At 48.7% G+C, this 19,170-nt stretch overlaps 1 protein-coding gene across 2 annotated transcripts; it reads left to right on the top strand.

Moving 5' to 3' along the window:
* The first annotated feature begins 513 nt into the window (after positions 1-513).
* On the top strand, positions 514-18,983 carry LOC122370434 (TBC1 domain family member 22B-like). Of its 2 annotated transcripts, none has more exons than XM_043346060.1 (10): positions 514-833; positions 5,761-5,891; positions 10,172-10,346; positions 11,933-12,030; positions 13,448-13,603; positions 13,904-14,172; positions 14,498-14,684; positions 15,384-15,566; positions 15,866-16,089; positions 17,287-18,983. In XM_043346060.1, the coding sequence occupies exons 1-10, from the start codon at positions 754-756 to the stop codon at positions 17,422-17,424; spliced, it is 1,641 nt and encodes a 546-aa protein (XP_043201995.1). In that variant the 5' UTR covers positions 514-753; the 3' UTR covers positions 17,425-18,983. The 2 variants fall into 2 exon arrangements, with proteins under 2 accessions (XP_043201995.1, XP_043201996.1); XM_043346061.1 differs by lacking the exon at positions 514-833 and adding an exon at positions 4,109-4,573.
* The last annotated feature ends 187 nt before the right edge of the window (positions 18,984-19,170 follow it).

Below are 19,170 nucleotides of genomic sequence, written 5' to 3'. Positions count from 1 at the left end.
ATTTCGCGTCAGAACGATGGTCGAATTGCAACGCCTGGAGCGCGGGAGGAGGGGCGTCCGGCGTTTTCCCACTCGGCTCCTGGGTTGCGCCTCGCGACGACAAGCAGGAGGCGGGTGCAGAAAGGTCTTCAAAGAGCACAATAAAAGCGTTGCGTTCATTGTAGGCCGGTTCAATTGTAATGTCGCTAGAGGTCATTGACGCTCTTGGTCATGCATTGGCCCATAGCGAAGCGAAAATGGGGCCTGACAGGGCGAACCTTCAGACGTCATTGGGGGGGGGGGGGGGTTAAGAGCTCATAAAGGCGTTTTCAGCCATTTGGACCCAAACGGGAGGGCATGTGCCCTCCCGCGCTACCCTCTGGCCACGCCGCTGCCCTTTACTTTTGGTGCCCCAGCCCAATGTGAACTTAAGTAACTCTTTGGGATCAATCGTTCTGAAAAAGATGTGTGCCTCTCGACTTGCTTAAGATATCAACTAGAGTATTGGAAATAACTTTCAAATCTAGCAAACTAAGGGCGGGGGGGGGGGGGGGTTGCGGCCAAGTTGCGGCTGCGGCCCATCAGTCTGTAACTGACGTCCTATTGGCTTGACGTCATCGGTCCGATTTTGTGCAGCTTTTTAGCATTCTAAGGGGAATGTTGTTATGAGCCACATTTGTCTCGCGGCTTGTGTTATTTTGCGAACGAGAGAGAGTGGTGGGAGGTGTGGATAGGTCATAATTGTGTGATTTTAATGAATTTCTGATCAAGATAATGCAAGCAACTGGCGAAACTTCTGCAAGGGACAGCAGAAGTGCTTTTTGGAAGAAAAACACAAAAACTGTACCTGGAAGGTATGTTTTACCGTGCATGAACATTGACATTTAATTCAAATTGTAATTGAACTTCACCATATTTATTAATTATTTTGAAACTTTTTTCAAAAAAGTAAGATTTCTAAAGAATAAAAAATGCCTTCATTGGGTCGGTAGCCTCAGATGAACATGATTAAATGTAGGTATCGGTCAGTCATTGCATTGTCTCAGGTGTATGATTGGTATGTAATTTACCTACGTAGTGATTGAAATTAGCCAAGGCCAGTTGGTGACATACCAGGGAAATAAGCTAAAATTAGAGCGCTCTATTTATTGCTCCTGCCCCATGTTGAAGAGATACCCCTAAAAGCGCGATCTTTTATCGGCCCTTACGCAGCAAGGCAGTAATTCTCAGACCGGTGGATGGTATCAATAGAAAGAGAATGCGTCAAAGATTAACATGAATTAATTAAAATAACATTAAAATGTTAATTAAGCGTGGAAATTAGTCCCAAACATAAGCTAATTATTGCTCCTACCTCGGCGACGGCGCTCCCCGCAGTCGGCGGAGAAGCTAAAATAAAAGCCACCATCCTCCTCCGTAAGTCAATTTTAGAGCGGCCGAGTGGGCCGATGCGGGGCCACCAAACTGAGGTGAGACGTGGCTAGTAATTGCAAACCGCCATAGAAATCAATATCTTAAGACGTACAATATGGGATGATTACTCTGAAGCTGGAGTGAAAGCATGAGTAGATTGCAAGAAACGAAATGCATAGATTGGTTGACTTACGTACAATAGGCACAGCTCAGATGAAGCCATTTCTATGATGTTGATATATGACATAACCCTTTCTCTCCTCACCTATGACCTAAGTGCATTGGCAGTTACCGGCATAGTTTTTGAGCACGAGTGTAATTCGCCATCGGACCGCAATACATGTTGCTAGGCTGCTGCAATTACAACGAACATACGAATACTGCCTTCATTTGTAGACGTTTGTTTTTTAGGCGGTCTTTGACGTGCAAGGGGGCATACCTGTCGACAACTGGAGTTTCTCCGAATTTCAAAAACTCCCAGGATTTCAATTCCTTATGCACTGTTGTAGGTACAGCTATGTTCAGAAGTTTTCGTTTCTTCCTGTTCTAAAAAGGATGATATTTGTCGATTTCGTGCGTCGCTGATAGGAGGGTGCGTTTAATAATTAGGCCCAACGCTTTCTGCATCCGCGAGTACCTTCAAAAGGGAACAACAGTTTCCATTTATTACACTATGGGACATGTGACAAAATGACCACTGGAACACGCATGAAACGGAGCTCATACTCCTAAAAATGTCTACAATCACTTCTTTTCTGACACTATTAGCAAATACCATCTCAAGTTAGGTGGTTGACAGACAGTCAATGGAGATCTGGGGAGACTGAGTGATGCCAATTCACCACTTAACTGATAATGAGGGCCGAGGGAAGAGAAACATGCAACATGCACAACTGACAACTTGACAAGTGACAAAACACTACCACTATTGCGCAGTGCACAACAAATTACAGCAGCCAGCCCAAAAAATGCTTTTGGTGGCTAATTGCAAAACAAGTCACTAATAAATGTCTTAGTTGCAGCTGAACACTGCACAATAATCACACTGTTCACAGCTTCACACATTGAGTGAGATGCCACAGGTGGTTTGAATCACACTTTGGTTCAACTGCAAATCTGAAGTGTTGTCATGAGGTTCATGCCTCCATGATCACAGCACTTTGGTTGTGGTTGGCATAACACTTGTAGTCTGCAGAGTTCCACATGAACTGCAGACACCTCATCTGGTGGTCTTCATGTTGCTCAACTTCTTCAGGAGGCAAATGTCGACCACCCAGCGGAAGCATGGTCCTGCAGAAAAGAAAGGTAATGCATAAGGTACAAACATTATCTGCTGAAACAGCTCCTTCTGTTGGCTGTTATTAAACTTTTAACATGGGTAACATAACAACATGTATTCCATGTATATTACATTTGTTGAAGTAAGATACTGCCGGCTATTTCAAAACCAGAAAATGAAATCATATTGTGGCATAATTCACCTGCTCAGCTATCAGTATCAAATAATAATTAATTTAATATTTGGCATATTCTATATAACACATTCATAGAATATTCTACTTCACGTCACAAGGACACACAATCTTCCTGTTGGGTGTTTGATTGACGCATTAACTAAGTTTGTCTTAGGTTTTATTATTGCAAAAAATTCATATTGCATTATTGTATCAAAATACTGCCAGCAATAACAAAACAAGAACATGAAATGCCAATGAGCAAGCCGCCTTTCCTTAAAATGGATTACTTTGAAAGGAATTTTAGTTTCTTTTAAGGAAAAGGAGAAATGATTATCAGGTAATTATCAGAAAACCACTCAACCAGCAAGTGGCTGGGTGGTTTCACAGCAAACATCAAGCCAAAACATATACTTCCATCTATCTAACAATTGAGCCATTTGACTACTACAAGGATATGTGAGCAAAATAAGAATCCAATCATCCAATGTTGACTTCCTTGCAAAGTTTATGCCTTATTTTATAAAAATGTGTCACTAGAATATGATACTTATCATCGAATATTATTTAATTTACGATTTATTTCGATCGGAATGCACATGGAGTCCCGCGCCATTTTCGTCGACGATGAATATGATCGTGTTTCATGAAGAGATTAGGGGTTTCAATGGTCTTTCAAAGCAATAATTTGATGCAAAAATTGGTAGGAAATAATATGAAGCTGGTTCAAATGGCCATCAACCATTTAAAACACCGAAAATACTCACAACTCCGTCCCGACGACCACGCAGCACCGCGCACGCCACAATACTGGCACAATGCCAAAACTGCTGTCACAGCGGAAATGTTTTTTTTTCTCGATTGCAATTGTGGAATTATTTATTAAACAGAAGATGATCTTTCCGAAAAACCGACTGATTTCATACACAGATGCATGGAAAATAAAAAAATCCCGGTAAGTTTATTTGTATTGTTTTGTCGATTTTGACATGCTCCTAGTTTGCAGCCATATTTCGATATGTTCTACAGGGAGTTCAGAATTATTTCAGGACCAATCTTTTCCTCATTCATTTTCCCGTCGATCATGAAATTTTTAGAGCGGAACAATTGGTTTCCAGGCGGTCCGAGCGGTTTTCGTGAGAAGGGTGCAAAAATCGGCGTCATTTTTAGAGCCTCGACACCAGCTCAACACAGGACCCTATGGGAGACGGTGAAGTAGCGGGAGCAATAAATAGAGCGCTCTAATTTTAGCTTATTTCCCTGGTGTGTCACCGACTGAGGCTAGATCTTATTGTCTTGCACTGAAATTTATAAAATTGTCTGTTTGCCCTGAAAAGCATCCATCCACCAGTGTGGCAAAATTGCAGCAAATAGAATTACGCTGGACGCGGTGGCAAAATTTCACGGCAATGCGCCTATGACATCAGACATGGATAAATACCTAGCTGTATTTTTAAATGCACAGATGCAAACCAGCAAATATATTACATATATGTATATCCACTTTTACAAAATAACAAGTATTATCATGCCATTTGGTCAGCATGTGTTTGACCTATAAGCAAGCCAACTATTATTTACTAGAAATGTATAGACAGGCAATGCATAATTTGTGGTTCTTTTTACTTTATGCTAACTGATCAAATCCACCTACCACATGCTGCATTTAGTATGAAGTCTGTTTATGGAGCTCAGCACCCTCCAATTACATCAGACTGGTCTCCTCAGTAAGTTACCAATCCTAGCATGTACATGAATGTCATCTTCATAGAAAGCAATGCTTTTCTTACATGCTAAGGCATTGCTATTTGAAGTATGGCTGCTGATATGAACATTGCTTCCCAGCTTGTCAAAGGCTATATAAATCAGACATGCGCATGGATCCGAGAAAATGGATCTGGGATCTGATCCCACAGATCCTGATCTCGGATCCGACGGGATCATAGATCCATCTCTGTAATTTATTGAGAGATCCGTAGGGATCACAGATCCGAGTCTCATTTTTTGCTTGAGATCCAGTGAGATCATAGATCCTCACTTATTTTTTTTGTCAACACATATATCCCAAAAAAGCACCTGTTTCAACTCAGAAACGTTCTGTTTTAGTGATTTTATGTGATCGCACGTCATATTCCATAGTTTTGTGTCACTTATTGGCATAGAAACCCTTAAAACATGGTTTTAAATGTGGTACATGGTGGGATCCACTCAGATCATAGATCCATGTTTTTAATTTATCGTCAGATCATATGAGATCATAGATCCAAGATGTATTTTTCAAGCCGGATCCGGTGGGATCATAGATCCCAACCTGTACTTTGCTTCGAGATCCACTGAGATCATAGATCCATCACTCGGATCCATGCACATGTCTGATATAAATGTTGTCTATGTGAATCATTTCATAGTTGAATGCAAGTGAAATGGTTAGTTAGACATCTATAAATGCCTCCTTTTTCACCTTGGTTATGATGCACATGTTACTAGCAGTTGTGCAGATGTGCCAGTGCTGTTGTTTTGTTGAAGTGCCAGTGCTTTATTGTAATTTTGGTATGCCATAAACTGCTGGTTCTTTTTTCATGAATAGTTCAACACTTTCTTGTGTTCATTTCTCACTCAGTCCTTAGTTATTGTATACATTGCAACTTTTCGTTAATTGCCTACTTTTGTAATGGTTCCTTCTAGTTAACATTGTAACATTGCACAAGTGGCTGTAGCTTTGCTGGTAGCATTTATTCCATTTATCAGGCATTTTGATATTCTTTTACTTCAAAAAGGCTATAAAGTTGTTTCAATACCTTAGCCACTACCCTCCTCATTCTGCTGTCACTGTCTCTGTAGACCGTCATCGCTGGTAGTCTCGGTCGTCTCCCGCAATGCGTGACTGGATCCCCACCACTCGCCCCACCACCAGGCCCAGCCCGCGCCACGCGCCGGCAGAGGCCTCGGGAGGGGCCAACTTCCACGAGTTCCAGCAGTCGGTCGAGGACGCCTGGGACGATGGCGACGACGAGTTCTGCATCATCTCCGGAAAAATACAGAAAGGTGAGGCCGCACTCTTGCTGAGGCAAATGAAACGACTGATGTGAGTGGCAATGTATCAGGTCGGCCAATTTAGCTTGGCGAGCCATTGTGTTTTGATGTTCAGTACCCGTTCTGGCGACATTCATGCGTTCTGGCGACATTCATAAATCATAATCATTCACGCTATCAAAATCCTTGGACAAGATTACCTGGAGGTAAATAAAAAGGACATCTTTGATATCAGTGCCGTAAACTCCGGCCAGTGCTGACAAATCCTATTCACGGCATTGGTAAGATTGGGCCCTGGATCTGTCATCTAGCGCATCACAATTGGTGGTGATGACCAGCACATTCGGGGCTCTCTCAAAGCCTAAACATCAGCATTAGCATGGGATTTCTGACGTAAGAGAAAAGAGACGACGATGTGCAAGTTATCCACTATTTTTTACGACACCGGATATTGTTGAACTAATCCGGCAAAATGTAGACACTGCATATGTTTATGTTCGCTCTTGGATAAACAGTTTGTCTTGTCCGAAATAAGAAGCTCTGTGGAAAAGCTATACTGAAGATTTATTTTTATTGCGCTGCTACGATTTTCGTTACGCTGTGGCGTGACTTTTGTCCAAAAAGTTGCGATATACAGTCTTCAATAATAAACGTTGACCTATGATTGCCATCTATGGTATTGCTTTTACAATGCCATATGTAAAACACAACTAGTTATTGTACTTTTATTATTTTTGTTTAACATTTAATTTCCTAGAGGAGCATACTTGCACAGATAACCTCGCAGTCGACGCGCTCGTAAAGCCCAAACAACTACAGATGAGAACACATAACCATCAAAATGTCATCTCATAGTGCATAATCCAGATCAATTATGCATGTTGATCGCACGGCAAACTTCAAGATAATGCATAGTTGTATACCGATGCATCGACGGTATTGGCTGTTTACTCAAGATCTGCTTCTATCGATAACCGCGGCCATGGTTTTGCTATATCGCCCCTAGAGGCTTTACTGGTGTATCTTATTGTACTTTATTAGGTACTGTAATGTGCCATTAAACTTGTTGAACCACGGGCGCTACGACCCACTTTGCATTGTTGATAACGTCTGATGGTTGGCGCCTGTATGCTCGATGAATGAAGACATCGACAATAATTCGACCCTTAACATACCACTGGATGTGCATCAAGCAATCGGGTATAATGCACAACATTTGGTAAATCGAATAGATAAAAGTCAAGTTCCGTGCGTAAACTATGAGAACTATTTGCCATGAGATTGCATAATACCAACAAAGCAGCTTACAGTGAGTACGCTGGCCCCTGAAATCCGTCTGCGTTGCATGTTCCAAACCCATCGCTGAGACAGATCGCGGCATTTCCGCGATTCGGTTATTGCACCGTCTCTGCGGCTGAGTGGCATTGCGGTGCCCTGGTTCTCACTGGGCTGGTGTACGAGCGGGCGTCAGGCAGTGCCGACCGGCCGCGCGGCCCAGAGCTATCTCAGTTGAGCCGGACTGGTTCGACACGGGATTAGCACCCAGTCTGCTGGGGCTCCAGGTAAAGCGGACAAAGCGCCAGCCGCCGCCGCGGCAGATAGAGATTTGGTGGCTGATTCGAGTGGCGTGCTCTCTGCTGAGCCGACCGGGAATGGGGAACTTAAGTGTAGGGGTAGTGTTGGTAAATGCGGTACTGGAGTGGTGTGCCTTCACTGGTGCTCCAGAACCATATTTTTCCACGAATTCAGGTGGTGTGATGTAATAAGGGCTTTATGCTGTGTAAGGTGGCTTGACTTGTGCTGGAATGCCACGATATAGCATATTTTCACAAAGGCGTCATTCTTGGCGTTGTATTTCATGTGACTGGCAGCGCGTTGCCGACATTTCCTTGTGAATGAATGAGACTAGTATGCGAGTAAGCATAACCCTTTACAGTTGATGAAGGTGATGAACCCTGATTTTCAATTTACTTCTGTGCTGTTTTATTCTTTAGCACGAAACCCGTCCATATAATCGCCCTAGTCGACACTTCCGCCTCAAGTTATCAGCTGCGCCGCCTGTTCGGCAGTCTTGGTCTGGTGACTGCCAATAAACGGTATCAGTTTTCCTGTCGAGTTCGCCAGCCAGTCGCTGTCTGTATGTACGTTCGGTCACTCTCGCATGTGTATTGTATGTAAACTGGCAGGCCACGGTGGAGCTCTCTCAGGGGACGCTAATTAACTGGAGCGACTGCCTCTGGATTAGGTGTCCCATGGGGCGTCTTTGCCGAACTCTGGGTCGTCCGAGTAAATTACACAGACGGAGCTATATTGGAGGCCCGGCTGAATGTGGGGTTTATGGCCACCATCAGCTGCAATATGTCTCTGGAGACGGCCAGAATGGAAGGCCCTCATTTAACTGCTGCCGTTTGCAGGCTTTTCCGAGTGTTGGTGTGTAAAGCTGGAATTTTAATTTAATACTGCTTGTGCTGAATGCTAAGCGTATCATCTTGTTGCTGCATAGTATATTTCTCATTTCCACTGCAATTACCTTTTTCAACAGCACATTGAAATAGCAGCGCAAACCTACTGAGAACTAGGCTCAGTGTCACTTTTTCCAGAAATCGTTTTTCGACACAAATCGTTCAAACCAAAGTGTTCCGACTGAACGGAAGATCAGCGGAGCTGCAGCATTCCCACGGATTATGGCAACGAAACTCTGACGGCGTGTTTTCTCTTGTTGGTTTGTAGGAACTGGAGTGGCGCCTTGATTTAAGGTTGAACGCATTTTCCATCTCGCTGTCACTTATCATTATATCCGAGTGTAAGAAGGGCTAGCTGACGTTGATCTTGACCTCGTGAAGCCTTAGGTTCCTTCTGGTGTTACGTAAGTGAATTGGATGCAAAACGGGGGACCATTATTCCAGTAGTTAGTGTGACATTCTTTCGTTTTAGGCATGTCATACTAAGTCATGACATTTTTTCCTTGCATTGTTGTACGAAAACGGTTCTGGTATTACAAAGCCACTCTACATTGCTTGCTCGCGAGCTCAGTAACCCCCAAAGCATTTGCTATTACCTATCCAAAGTGTTCTGTTCGTGCCTTTGTCCGCGTTCTCTGCCTCCCAGCACGCTCGGTTTCATTACGAGCCGCTGGATTTCGCTCGGAAAGTCTGAGACCGGAACCTGAGCTGCGGGATCGACGTGCTTCCTCCCGTCTCGCCCCTCTGCCCCTCCCCTCCTCTCTCCCGTCTGGAGAGGCTGTAAACGCCGCCAGGCATCTCCTTGGTGTGGTGAGACCGGTGTCGAGCTGCGCCCGCCCAGTGACAGGCGCCCTATCGACCCGACCCACCCGTCCGCGGCGGCCACTGTGGGCCACTGTCTGACACTGTCGGCTGCGGTTATCTACTGTGAGACCGTGTCGGCGGACTGACAGCGGGAGACAAACGTGACCAGCCTCCGCGGCGATATTGCCACCAGTTTAACACAACCACTACCAGCTGGTGCCCTTCTCTCGTAGCCGCCAGGGTGTGGTAGTATTCTATCGCGCTCCTTAGCTCCTAACACTGGCAGACCGTCCTCCCATGAGCCTGCTATCATCCCAGGGGTCATCGTACAAACAGCAGCGCCAGCAGACATACCGGGGCGCGGATAATGCACTGGCCTGGATGGCTCTGCCGTACGTGATGGGAATCGGTCACGGCGTAGAGCCGGTGGCTGGGCCGACCAGGGCACGATCCGATGATCGGGAAGGTCATTCGGGTTCCGGGATCACCCGCTGAGCTGGTGCCCACAGAGAATGAATGAGACGGATCGGGCGTGACCTGGCTGGGGGAGTTTTTGTACCGGAAGACAGGAGTGGAAGTTGGCTCTGTTAGAGGAAATGTTATATCTGAAAGGTGTTTTCCTCTCTTGTGAGACTGAATCATTCATACATAGGAAATGTATTGATGTTTACTTTCAATTAGCAGTTAGGATATGCATATTGTTGCAGTGGACACAATCAAATCACGCGGATATCGTCTCCACATGAAATTGAGCCTCGATATGGTCTTTTCAGCTCATCATGCTCATTATGTTATACCCACATCAGGGACGTCATATTGCAAGTTGTATAGCCCCAGATAATGAGATTTGTGACTTGAGGGTTCCATTTTACTACGAACGTTTGCATGACTGGGTCTGCGAATGGGCCATCTCTGGTCACTAACGTTTACGATCGTTAAACCTTTCTCAACCGCACCGTTTGACCTTTTGAACTGTATCGCCCGCCCACTTAACCTCTCTGACCACACGTTCTCTGTGGGTTCCAGACGTGCGGATATCGGAGAACCTGGCGCACTCCACGGCGCTCAATGTGATCCAGTCCCACCGGTCGGCCGGCGGCGGCCGACCGCGGAGCGATCAGCGGCCCAGCGGCAGCGGTAGCGGCACGCAGGAGCATAGCGATGAGCGGGAAAAGACTACCGATCGGCCGGAATCCAACAGGTGGGCTGAGCGGCGACGGGTCGCACTGGGGATGTGGAGATATGTGTGGAATGTGGATGTTGGGATGGGGAGGAAAAGTCGATGGGGTTTTATTAGGTAGCTTGTCAGCACTTGTAGTGTAGCTGGGTGAGATGATATGTTTGGCGGATACGTTAAATGCATCTGGGCGGTATAGCATGACAGTCTGCACGATTTGGCATTGACGTATGGCATTGACAATGATTGGCGAACGGTGTTAACAATGTCCGTGGTTGGCTGTGTTGTTGATCCATGTCTGCCGTACAAACCTCATACTATGGATCACGTATAACTTGTTACTACCACGCGTGTTGTGTTTGCGAGGATAAGTAGCTCGACTCTCTCGCTTGCACGTACCTACGAGTTTTTGTGGTTTGTTTATTCAGGCCACAACATCCCCAGACTACCGGATATCGATTCTTTTACCACACTCTTGATTCTCCCTCTACCTCTACGAAACATTCACATAACTTCTCGCGGTGACAATTGACGTCTGATTGCCACGAGAAGCACCTGACCTTGAACGGTAGCGGCCGGTATGTGTGGGGTCAGTGGGGAGGAGAGGGGCGAGGCCGATGGGCAGGCACAGCTGCCCATCGGCAGCTGTGCCTCCACGAGCCAGCCACCACGAGCTGCGGTCCCTTGCGGCTCGGGACGGCTGTGGCCGCCGGTGGAACCGTGGCACGCAGGGTTCGAAGAAGGTCCGTCGGTCTATCTGCCACTGTGCGTCTGTGGGATTGTGTCTGTCCGTCAGGGACTGTGACAGGGACGGTGTGTCGTGGAGAGTCTGTGACAGTGGTGGCAAGTGTGGTTGTAGCTTGAAACAGCGGAGGTCGGTGTATGTGTGGCAGTGACGGTCATCACTAAGACAGTACCCGTCAGTCATTGTGACAGTGAACGTCAGTGGTAGTGACAGTCACCTGTGGTGTCTCGAGTTCGGGAACGGTGCGGTATCTCAGTCAGTGATGTCCCGAAGGCGGCGGTGCTGGGTCGGACGGTGGGGCGGTAGGCATTTCTGAGGCGTGCCGGTGGGCGGTGGGAGCGGTGATTAGGGTCCTGCACGCGGCCGGATTGTCGGCTCTATCGGTGCGATCGCACAGCTGTGCCGGCCACAGCCGCTGCACTGTGACGTACCGGCCGTACTGAGCCAGTCGCCTACCTGCCCCGTGGGCGTACTGTTTGTGAGAGCTGAGTGGTTTCGACGCTCCGCTGGAGCCGCGTTTTGACCCGGGGGAATTCGGTAGTGGCGAAACGAACCGTGCACCGTAGTAAACAGCGTATTAAATCTCAGAGGAACGGGCGGCGGCGAGCGAGCTCCGTGCTGACAGAATCAATTCCATTGCGGAAGCTGGCGACGGAGAAATGGTCTGTACGTGCTGAACGTGCGATAGTAACTTCGCTCTCATGCCTTCGTGAATCAACGATCATCACGAGTAGCTACATGTGGAAATGACTGGACCGAAAATCACCCAAACTTAGCGCTCGGGTGTCCTGAACTAGCGGCGCACTGTGCGTGAGACAACTGTAGAGTCGGAAATGTTCTATCGGGGCTGTCTGCGTGGTTTCAGCGAGTCGTCCGCGCCCGCGCCGGTGGTCAGCCGGCCCTGCAAGACGGAGGTCTCCCAGGCGGGGAAGGCGGAGGCCATGATTCGGCTGGCAGCGCAACGTGAGTACCGCGACGCATGCGCTTTTCGTCTTCGAAATATGTTTTAAGGTGAGCTATATTCGTCTGTTTGGATGGGAATGAGAGTGCTTGTATTGCGTTAATCAGACTAGTGGGAGTATGATTCAGGGAATGCATGGTAATCGTAATTCTTAAACATTTTTATTTGTATGGTCGGTAAACAGTACAGCTTTAGAAAACATTTGAATCAATCGTTTTAACCTGTTTCTTTAGTTTTAGTATCCCACTATCGCCACAGAATGCACCCAGTCAGTACGGTCACTCTCCTTTCCCTCCGTCGTCGGTCCGCTGCACTGGCTGCAGCCCAGTGTTTGTCCAGTACCTCCCGGCCGCGCGGCACCCAGGTGTTTGCCCTGTGCCCCGCGGCGTTTGTCGTCTGTTTGCTGGGTGGTCGGTCGAATATTGACAGGTCGGCCGGTCTATTGGATCTACCGGGCCGGTACCAGACTGGTTCCGTGCGGTGGGTTAGACCGTGCTGTGAATTAAACAGAGCGGGCCCTTCGTGATCCTGAGTGGTCAGAAAATGGGGGAGGGTGGTGTAGGTGCAGACTGAAGGGTTATACGGAGGGTGGCTTGCCTATTCCTAAGCGCGTTGGGTCCTGGTCTCAGAGTGCAGTGTGTGCTAGCTGCGTGCCAGCTTCCCATTCTAAACCAACTCTATGAATGTGATTGCAAAGACTGTCTTGAAATAAAGTGCGAATTTTTATTATAAGCTTCCATTAGCAGTATTGACTGTTGACCCTCGTGCAGGGGCCGATGCCATGTGTCTGGTGACTTACTCCAGTCGCATAAGCATGCGCTGCTACCAGTATGACTAATACGTTATCTGCGGGCCCGGATGCATGCTTCCAGGATGTTAACTGTTTGGGGCTGACTAACTGTCATCTGACCAGCAGACTTTGTGATAAAGGGTTCTTTGTCCATAGTGAGTTATTCTCCTGGCCACGACGCTCTGCCCTCAGTAGTCCGTGCCTGATTTCTCGTGGCGTTGGCTTGCTCTCCGTTTTTGGTTTGTTTCCGTTTTCCGTGATTTTGACAGTTCACTCCATTCCGTTTCGGGTCAAGTGCACCTGTTTTCCTTTTGTATAGTTTGCTGAGTAAGTATGTCGTAGTGCAAGCGTATCGCTGTGGTCATGCCTCATTCGCTCACGTCATCCCTCTTTTTCCTTTGCCGGCACAGCGGCGTTGCTGAACTATCGGCACTGCCCTGCTGCGGTAGCTGCCGTGTTGAGTCTTTTTAGTCCTGTCTTTTGTCGTGCTGGAACTGCGACAGCGTTTGCTTATCGCTAACGTTCTATGGGCGCATATTGTCTGGCACTCGACTCTCCCCTACTTCCTGTTTCTAAATCAAACATCAAGCGTCTCGATTCTATTGTCTGATGGTCACCTCTCCGCGCAGGACCTCAGGCGGCGGCGGCGTCCGGCAGCCCCCCGACGGGCGGCCTGATGAACCCTACCAGCTGCCCCCGGATGCCGGGTCACCCTCAGCCGCTGCGGCCCGGCTCCGTGCTCCGACACCCGCCCGTCAGATACCTGCAGGATAAGGCCAACGCAGGTGGGTGGGAGGCTGAGAGTGATCGGCTCTGAGCTGGCTCGATCTGCCTGGGTGCAACTAAACAGCTCCATTATTTATTTGGACCTTCCCTGATCAGCGACACAAATGTCACGATAAAGCTGGGATAGTACTTTGCCTTTCCAGCTCAACCCCTCCCTTATCATCAGTATTTTTATGATTGTGCTGATGTATGAGCATAGAAACGCCGAAAGCAATATTTAGTAGTGTGTCGGAAATCCTTAATACTCCAATGAAGCCAGCCGCTAATCTCAGCTCTGCCCCTGCTCGCACCTGTTCCAGGCCTGGACCGGGAGGCGGCGCGATTGGCCAAGGTTCAGGCGGCCATCGACGGTGGCGCTACCACCCTGGACGAGCTGCGCGCCCTCTGCTGGGGCGGCGTGCCGTCCCCCGTGCGGGCCGTCGCCTGGCGCCTCCTCTCCGGCTACCTGCCGCTGCCCCGAGAGCGTCGCGAGCCCACGCTCTGCCGAAAGCGGGACGAGTACTGGAGCTTCGTGCAGCAGTACTATGACACACGGCACGATGATATTCACCAGGATACGTACCGACAGGTGAGGCTGGATAATAGTTATGGTACCTGGAGGGTAGTTCTTTTTAGTGAGGCATAAAAATGGAGGTCGAGTATGGACTTAAGCAGACATATGTTTGCGTGAACTTTGTCTTGAATATGTCAGCTTGCTCCACCTTGATTTACTTGCGCGTGAAGTCCACGCCCAATTTATGAATAGTGTACCTACTATAAAAGACAAGGTGTGATTCCTAGGGCTAGTTCCATGGTTTTATTAATTGTTTTTCTTTATGAATCAGCGTTCCAGCTTGTGTAACCGCTGTCATGCCGTGACCTGACCTGACCTCTGTAACCATTTCTGTCCGCAGATTCACATCGACATCCCGCGCATGTCTCCGCTGATCCCGCTTTTCCAGCAGCACTGCGTGCAGGAGATGTTTGAGCGCGTGCTCTACATCTGGGCCATCCGGCACCCGGCCTCGGGCTACGTGCAGGGGGTCAACGACTTGGTGACGCCCTACTTTATCGTCTTCCTGCAGGAGGTGCTGCCACCCGGTAAGTTTTTTTGTGGTCAGGGGCTGCAGGGCTCGAGTTAGTGTGCACATGAAAGGGAAATAACTGAGTCGAAGAAGTCTGGAAACGCTTTCTGAATGGCAATATTGTTGGTACGCCGTTGTTTCTGTTGTAAGCAATTTTCTTCTCAAAACAGTACGCCACTCCGGAATCGCAAACACAACTTTCACTGAACTATAATGTAACCATATTGTTTCACTTAACCACTTCGAGGCAATTTAACATAAGTATAACAGCAAGCCCACAATCCACATAACTGGGAAAAGAACCCCGTCCGTCGTTTCCATCCTCAGGACATTAAAATCCTTCTCCTCCACGGCGCAACCCTCGGTCCGGGCTGGACTGGCGGCTTTATCTCATGCAGGCTGCTCCCTTGGAGCGGAACCGCTGCTCCCAAGGGAGCACACTCGTAGCCGGGTGCAGTGAGTGCTTGGGGGGCTGTTCGGCCTGTACTCTGGACGGTCTCAGCCCCGGTGACTCACTAGGTTGCCTGCCCAGAGCAATGTCTACCCCTAATTCCTACTATCCTTCCGGCTCTGAAATGGTCTTGTCAGACCGAAAGGGCCTAACCCAACAAAACAAAACAAACTGGTTAATTCTCTTCACTGACCCATCTGACCCAAGGTCTTGAGATACTGTTCCCTCCCTCTCTAATCCCTACTACCCTGTCCCCTCTACCAGGCACGGACATCGACAGTTACGACGTGGCCTCTCTGGCGGAGCCGGAGCGGCGTGTGATCGAGGCCGACTCGTTCTGGTCCATGTCTCTGCTGCTGGACGGCATCCAGGACAACTACACGTTCGCCCAGCCGGGCATCCAGACCAAGGTGACCCAGCTCAAGGAGCTCGTCCAGCGGATAGACGGTGAGTGGGGAGCGAGGATCGAGAGGATGGGATGCGTGTGTTGTTCATTAGCTTTACCGAGAGTTGAAACGATTTGTAAGGTTAGGTGGCTTTATGAAGAACAGGAAACAGAAAAAGAAATTCGAAATTTGGAGGTATTGAATAGTTTGTCATAATGTCCTCTACCACTATTTAGGTGCATTCCGTATTGTTTTTGGATCACTCATCACTCACTAAAACTCGCCCACTCAACTGCAGCACCAGTATTCTACTTTTTTCGCAATAACGTCCTTCCCACCCCGCTCTCCCTCCCTCCCCAGCGCCGTTGGACGCGCACATCGCTCGGCACGGTATCGACTACCTGCAGTTCGCGTTCCGTTGGATGAACAACCTCCTGATGCGCGAGCTGCCGCTCCACTGCACCATCCGACTGTGGGACACCTACCTCTCGGAGGTGGACGGCTTCGCCAGCTTCCACCTGTACGTGTGCGCCGCCTTCCTCACATACTGGAGCCGGATACTGATGCAGGAGAAAGATTTCCAGGTGAGAAATGAAAGGGGTTGGGTCGGTTTCAGCTTATATCGACTTTGGTTTAAATTATGAAGCCTTTACATCTTTAACCCTATTCCTGGCGGGGGGGGGGGGCCTCAGGAGCCCCCCCCCCTGAGGTTTTTTGGCTATTTCTCCCAAACGCGTTGAGCTAGGAAGCTCAAATTTTCTGACTTTTCCTAAAAGGCTTCTACGCAACATGTCTGAAAATTTTGAGTTGATCTGACCTCAGGTCAGGTCACCAGAGGCGGTTTGGTGACCCTATCTCAGAAAAGTTTGCAATCACGCCAGAGCTAGAGTTTTTGACCGATCAATTTCTTCTCTTCAGGGTTTAGTTAGGGTACTAGTATGTGCAATTTGTATATCTCGGAATTTTGATATCGGTGACCTAAGGTCAGGTCAATTTCGCGACCTCCCCATTATAAGTCAATGGGGGAAAAATCAACTCCCTGTTTTTACCACTAAAACGGGTCGGAATGGCCCCATATACCATACATGACTTCATATACGATCAATCTTCACTACCTTGAGGTCTGTTTTGCTGTTGGGCAGCTGTGAGGTCATGTGACGTCATCAAAGGTCACCAAAGGTTTTTGGCCAATAACTCCGTACAGGAACAAGATACAGACGCGTGGATGGTCTCATTGTGTTCAGCTCGTCAAGACGCATCGAATGATATACATGATGACCTCGAGGTCACGTGACCTGAGGTCAACCTTTGACCTTGACCTTTCGAGGTCAACATATATATCATTCGATGCGGATTGACGAGAGGATCACGATGATGCCCTTAGTTTGTTCCTATCTTGACTAATTCGAAAGTTATTCGAGAAAAACTCTCTCCATATCTAGCGCCGCCATTTTGACTTTTTCGACCCCTGTGACGTCATCTTTGACCTGACCTGAAAATGACCTTAGTAAAAATTGTAGACCTTGGCCGTGCGTATCCGATGCCGTTTACCGCTTGTCGCTATCTTGCTTCGTTCTCGAGATCTCAGGGGGGGGGGGGGCCGAATCGGCCCCCCCCGCCAGTTTCTTGTCCCGGCGGAGCCCGCCAGGAATAGGGTTAAGCAACTTGTATTTCCAATTGACAGCAATACACTGAGTCGTATGTCAATTTCAAGGAGTGTTCTTGTGCTTCTGGTCCCTCCGCAAGTTCCAACTGTAACTCCTTCGATTTTCCGCTGCCAGGGACTGATGCTAACGCTTCAGAACCTGCCGACCCACAACTGGACAAACTCTGAGATCAGTCTGCTGGTCGCCGAGGCTTTCAAGCTCAAGTACACATTTGCCGACGCGCCTAATCACCTGGCAAGTCGGGCCAAATAACGAACCGGGAGTGGACCACGATGGACCACACGGTCTGCCGGACCACGCGGTCCGGTGGACCAGACGACAGACCGGAGTCGGCAATGGGCCCTATGAGACCGCCGAGGTAAGGCATAATGCTGGGCCAGGACTAACGTGATGCTCCTGGCAGTTGAGTTGTGCGTAGCGCGGCCTGACTGGTGCGTTGAAGGCAGCGAGAGATGGACTGGACTGAGCCAGTGACTGGTAACTTGCGTGAGATGCGGTAACAGCTGGAGAGTCAAACGGACGCCATGGAGGCGTTTCCTGAGGGGACCGAGTGCCCGATAGTTCGGGTCGGTAATATCCAGGATGGCCGAACAGTGTTTCATATAATGTCTCCGTGATGGGTTGCGAGAGACGGTCGGGGTCTGGTGCCGTTCTCCAGCCACGCTGGACTGTTCAGTGAACCTGAGGGGCTAGCGGTGCTACCCTGGCTTGACTGGGAGGCCGGGGTCGATCCCTCTGGCTACCAGTGGTCTATTGTGTGGAAGAGAGGGGCAGGACGTCTGTCGGGCTACCAGTTTGACCATCTAAAGGCGGTGACTGGCACTTCAGAATGCAAGGAGTCGCAGCAGCGCCAGGAAAGAAAGGCGACAGTTTGCGGTTAGACTCGACCTCTCCACCAGCTTGACGTCCTAACCCGAGCTGGCCTGATTGATGGAAGGGCCACATTCGAACAAGCATGTGCTTTGACACCGACGGCAGGTCTGCCAACAGTCGGGTTCCTTGACATCGTCTGAGGCGTACATCCGCCTCTCTAAAAGTACTGAGTCATTTTCGACGGCGGAATCGGTTCTTGGTGGGGTATACCGTTTATGCGTGCCTTCCTCCCTTTTCTCTCTATCTATGAGCGATGGACTTGAAGGACCTTGCTCAATGGCCTCCGGCACCTACGAATTGTTGTTGCCTCTGTGAAATATTTATACAGTGATGTTTCGCCGTTGAATGGAGAGGCCGCGCAGACGTGGTTCAAGACCTAATTGTGGTGCTCCGTTGATGAATTTTGTGTGGTGTGCGAGTGGTGCGAGTCCTGTGATGCACGGTGACAGTGTGTCACTGCCTGTTCAGACAGTCTTGGAGGTGCAATGGGGAGTCAATGACGACGGCGGGACGGCGAATCGCCCCGACCGGCGCAGTCCCCGACCTGTTTGCTGTTGTGCCAATGCTGCGCTTTGAGGATGCTAGGTATGAGAGGGTATCGAGGCCTTGTGTAGGGCTTCTACTGTGACGAACAAACGCTGGCGGAACTATCTGGTGGCGGACAACGGATTTGAGACCGTTCATTGGCGGACGGGCGGCAGCCGCGCTGTTACGCGGCGTGTGATTGATGGATGAGTGAATGTGGATGTCAGACACTGTCTGGTTGGGCGCGTGTGAGAGCTGTTACGCCGCGATTGATTGGTGATTGAGGTGCTCGGTGCACGGTGCGTGATCGTGCATTGTGCACCTGTCAGTGATCTTCTGCTGAGACTTACCTGGACCAGCAGTGCTGCGAGACAAACACCGTCGCCGAAAATATATATTTTATACCGCCTATACTAGTTGATGGATGGTCGTCGATATTCACTGATTGAAGAGTGGAGCTTACGCTGTCCATAATTATTTCTATTCATCGACATTAATCATCACTTTCCGTTCGTTTTGTTTTGTCGTTGAAGTATTTTGTCCTCCCTCAACAGTTTGACACCGTTGTATTTTTCACACCGCTCCCCAACATCGAATGCC

The sequence above is a fragment of the Amphibalanus amphitrite genome, unplaced genomic scaffold (assembly GCF_019059575.1).
Source record: "Amphibalanus amphitrite isolate SeventyFive unplaced genomic scaffold, NRLGWU_Aamphi_draft 001131F_arrow, whole genome shotgun sequence".
Lineage (NCBI taxonomy): Eukaryota > Metazoa > Arthropoda > Thecostraca > Balanomorpha > Balanidae > Amphibalanus > Amphibalanus amphitrite.
Note: the sequence above shows the minus strand (reverse complement) of the source record. Positions and strands in the feature narration are given on the sequence as shown.

What these genes read in the sequence shown, in the direction of transcription:
- LOC122370434 (XM_043346061.1), top strand. Translation starts at nt 4,476, where the DNA reads ATGCTAACTGATCAAATCCACCTACCACATGCTGCATTTAGTATGAAG. An exon ending in GATTCGGCTGGCAGCGCAAC is followed by an intron (nt 12,031 to 13,447) that starts GTGAGTACCGCG and finishes CTCTCCGCGCAG; the next exon opens with GACCTCAGGCGGCGGCGGCG. An exon ending in GCAGGAGGTGCTGCCACCCG is followed by an intron (nt 14,685 to 15,383) that starts GTAAGTTTTTTT and finishes CCCCTCTACCAG; the next exon opens with GCACGGACATCGACAGTTAC.